This window comes from Gavialis gangeticus, unplaced genomic scaffold (assembly GCF_001723915.1).
Source record: "Gavialis gangeticus isolate Ggan-Ray unplaced genomic scaffold, GavGan_comp1, whole genome shotgun sequence".
Lineage (NCBI taxonomy): Eukaryota > Metazoa > Chordata > Crocodylia > Gavialidae > Gavialis > Gavialis gangeticus.
Genome location: NW_017729023.1, coordinates 4,015,472 through 4,019,693, shown reverse-complemented (window position 1 = coordinate 4,019,693; position 4,222 = coordinate 4,015,472). Strand labels below are relative to the sequence as shown.

At 43.3% G+C, this 4,222-nt stretch overlaps 1 protein-coding gene across 4 annotated transcripts in view; it reads left to right on the top strand.

Moving 5' to 3' along the window:
* Positions 1 to 4,222, top strand: part of LOC109297135 (alpha-fetoprotein-like) — a 52,961-nt gene that overhangs the window by 29,534 nt on the left and 19,205 nt on the right. For all 4 annotated transcript variants that reach the window (XR_002097217.1, XR_002097215.1, XR_002097216.1 and 1 more), the window contains exon 13: positions 3,090 to 3,222. Coding sequence is in view for 1 of the 4 variants with exons in the window: in XM_019516750.1 (XP_019372295.1) it covers positions 3,090 to 3,222 (133 nt within the window). In the remaining 3 variants the exon portion in view is untranslated. The remainder of the gene's footprint in view (positions 1 to 3,089; positions 3,223 to 4,222) is intronic.

Sequence of the window (4,222 nt, the reverse complement as noted above, 5' to 3'; positions counted from 1 at the left end):
CAAACCTTGATATAACATAAACCGAACACCCTAACCTGCCACAAGTAAAGCAGGGGAACCACAGCAACCAATGTTCTACTTCTATAAAATATTGTCATTATACACTCAAGAGGTTCTGGGAAGAGGGCCACACGTGGTCAGCATGGTTTGCAGGGAGGAAGAACTCTCCTTACTGGTGCCTCCACTGTTCTTGGGCTGATCAGGGCTGCAGGGCAGTGATCCAGGGGTGAAGAGGTTATAGGGGGAAAAGGGGTGGCAGGAGAGCAATCTAGGGGTGGGGGCAATGATTTGGGGGTCAGAAGGGGTAGCATCCCGACATCTGCCCCACACCAGCTCCCCCCTCCAATCCTGCCCCCTCTTACTCCTTACCCATGCCCCCCTCCCCTAGGCCCCATGCCCCTTTCACCCCTTTCCTTCCATCCCCACTCACCCCATTCCCACGTACCTGTTGCCTGGCTATTCACAGCTGTCAGTCCAGGACTGTAGAGTGCCATGTGCTAGCTAGTTCAACTGGAAGCAGTGCCTCCTGGGATGACAGCAAAGTGGTAGTTTAATCTCAGATGAACATCCAGAAGTTAATTTAACTCAAGCTAGGTAGCACAGCTCAAAGATTATCCTCACCCAAAGTGGCAGAACTTTAAAATGCCTAGAAGGCATTTAGCACTTGTTAATGAGCTTTAATGTATGATCATTCAAGTTTTAAGTGCTCTTAACGTTGTCCAATTGTAATGTATAATCTCACCCTGAGTCTCTGAGGAGCTTTTGATATTTTCATCCTTAAGGCCTAAAATGTTATTATGAACCATATTTTTAAGTGCCTATGTTTCTGGGTGCCCAATTTGAGGGAGCAGCAGCGGGTGAGATTTTTTTCAGAGGATGAGAGCTCAGAAGTTTCTTAAATTTATGCTCATGAGATGTATGAAATTAGATAGTACATTTTGCAAGAGGCAGAGATTTTTGGGGCAGTATATTTTATAGGACCAACTGCATGATTAGGATACAGTTAGACAAGCTTTTGAATGTAAGGCATTCTTCCTTGAAAAAGAGTGCCTTGCATTTAAAAGCTTGTTTAATTATATCCCAATCATGCAGTTGGTCCAATAAAAGATATCACCCCAAAAAATCCTTGACTCTTACATAATTCTTAGACCATCATGACTATATCACTGTAATGCTGTCTGACTCCATTTTGAAATCTTAATGGCCTGAATTAGCAGAAAAATTCCTAAAATGTATATTTATGTATCCAGATATAGATTCAGGTATTTACATTAGGACATCAAACTTTAAAAGTTGGGCTGTCTATTTGTGGTACTTGTATAATCCTCATGACTGTAGCATCATAGTGGGTGCATCTACACGTACTTTTAGAATGTAGCAATAAACTCTGGTGCAGTTCACTCCAGAGTTTATTGCTTCTGGGTGCAGTGTTTATGTGTGTGCCTGGGATCACATCATTTTGAGCTGGGGTACAGCAGCCCCAGTTGGCAGGGGGCCTCATGGGTCAGCCTGCCAGCCTGGGGCTATTCCACCCCAGCTAAATGTGTTGTGGAAGAGTTGGATGGGACATGAGGGTGCTACAGTGTGAGGCTAGCCAGCAGGCAGTCCCCTGCACTCTAGCACCCTTGTACCGTAGTCAGCCCTGGTCACTGTTTACATGTGCGTTTCAGTACATGTAACTACTCCGCTGTAGGATAGTACTTGCCCTGGATAGTACTATCCTACAAAGCAGCTCATTAATTTAATGCACCCTAATATGGGTGCACGTGTAGACAGTGGTGCTTTACTGTAGACCTAACTGGTCAGCTCCACAGTAAAGCACACATGTAGATACACCCAATATTTGTCAATCTTTGAGGCCTTTATCACAACACATATAGGTGTGGGTGGGACAACATTACTATCCCTATTTTGCAAATGGAGAAATGAGGCACAAAATGTTTACATGACTTGAAAATGATTACAATGACGCCAGAGAAAGGCAGCAGACCAGGGAATTCAACCTAGGCCTCCTAAGACTAAAAACCACGTAGCATTCCTTCCACCCCTACGGTAAAAAGGGCCCCTTGCTTCCCTTTGTGGTAGAGCTCATATAACTCTTTCCTCCTCAGTAGCTCTATGATTTACCTTAGAGCTAATGGGCCCTGGGGGCAGTTATACATGTGCTTCAGTAGGGTTGGAAGGCAGGCAGGGGAGGGCACTTTAATTATAGTAGCTCTGACAGCAACTCTAATTAAAGCACCCAGAGTGTCTCACATATCAGCATCCCTGTGCTTGTTGAACAAGCTTTAGATGAAGCACCTCTGCGGCCATTTTGAAGAGCAAGGACACTGATACACAAGACATAGGAGGCTGCTGGAGCATGGTAGTTACCATGCTCTAGCAGACTCAATTTATCAAGTCTGCTCTACCACACTGGAATTACAGTGGGTCAGAGCAGCCTCCCTGCTCGTGTATAGGCACCCTTGGCTCTTAATGTGCTGTATCTTCTTTCCTCAGAGAGCAGCTAAAAAGCTGGCTGCTCTTGCTGTTACAAAAAGCAGACTCCTCTGCAAATAGCTTTCCTCCCAGGGGAGCACAGTGCCTGTCTCTGCTTACTACACAAGCTATCCATGTCACATAGAGACTCTCTAATGCTTTTGGTTAGGTGACAGGATGCCTCATGCAGGCCTGGTTCAGCCACTCTCCATTTGGATACATGAACTGCATATATCATATGTACAAACTGGCAGCCTTTTGAGGTGCTTGGGGTCCTTCCATTCCTCTTCCTCCCTTCTTCCCCCTCCTCCCCCCGAGCCTCCAAAGTAAAACACACCATGACAAAAATTACTGCTGAATTGCATACATGTTCAGGGCCGATCAAACTCAAACCCAAAGGTTACTACTTCTACTCTACTAGGGAATGCTAGAGAGATTTCCTTTCAGCTGTAGAGTTCTCCATGGGGAGTTGGCCAGGCATAATGAAACTGTGAAAAGGGTGCTAACAAAACTTTAAAACAAGGATTTGCAGAATCGGAGGAATAGCAATGCTTCAGTAAATCATGTGTTTACTTTTAGCTGTGTATTGCTGAGGTTTGTTTGTGTTTCAGTCTGCTCATCAACCTCATCAAACACAAGCCTCACATTACAAAAGAACAGCTGGACTCCATCACTACAGCTTTTACCACCTTTAGAGAGAAGTGCTGCAAGGTGGACAACCATAATGCATGCTTTGCGGAAGAGGTATCATACCATTTTTCTCATTCATTTTAATCAAGAGGGAAGCGCGGAATTTACAAAGGGGACGTGTAAACATCTACATTTTAAAAAGTTTTGCAGCTTGCTATAATTGCTACAGTTTGATTTCTGAAGGAGAAACCATATTGCCTGTGTCTGCATGTGTATGTGCAAATGTGCCTAATGAATGTATGCTGCCTAAGGGCACGTGTAGATGAAATGGGGGCCCTAAATTGAGGCGGTGGGTTTTTAAAAACACCGCTTCAATTTAGGGCAAAGTAAACCCCCAAGTAAACCGCCAAGTAAACCCCCAACAATTCCTTCTGAAGGGTTTAATTTAAGCTCTCTCTCCTAAAACCCTTGACAGAGTAGAGAAGTAGTTTTGTGACATTTAGATGAAGGCAGCTATTTATAAAATTATCAGTGATGGAATTTGTTTTTTTATACCAGTTTTTCCTCCATGTCTCCCATTCTTTCCCATAATAGTTCACATTCAGTTCACATTCAACTGTTAATTTTTCTCCCTTACATTATTCCCCTTTTACTCTCTATTTTTGGTTGTTTTCCTTTATTTGTATATTTCTCAACTGAAATTTAGTAGATGGGCACATTTACAATGCCTGAGCCAGAATGGAATCCTACTCTTTCCCCAAAGTTTTACTTGCTCTGCAGTCTCCTCAGGGGCAAAGTCCAAACACTTATTTATTTTTTTCAATAAACAAAGACATTTTTCATTCTGAATCTGTAAAAGTAGCATACCTGTAGAGCCAAGAACTTTTTATGGTCACTGTCAGAGCTGAACTGCATATTAAATAGCTCTCTAACAACTGTAATGTCTATAACAGATCCTCAGCTTTACTTGATGGCCACACTAGAGTACAGTAGCATTACCTTTCTCTTTAGGTTTCTACTACAATATTCTTTTTGATTCACACAAAATTTGAAACTGTGTAACTTGGGGGGTGGGGGCTATTGGGGGGCTGTAGCCACCCCGAAATTCACTGTA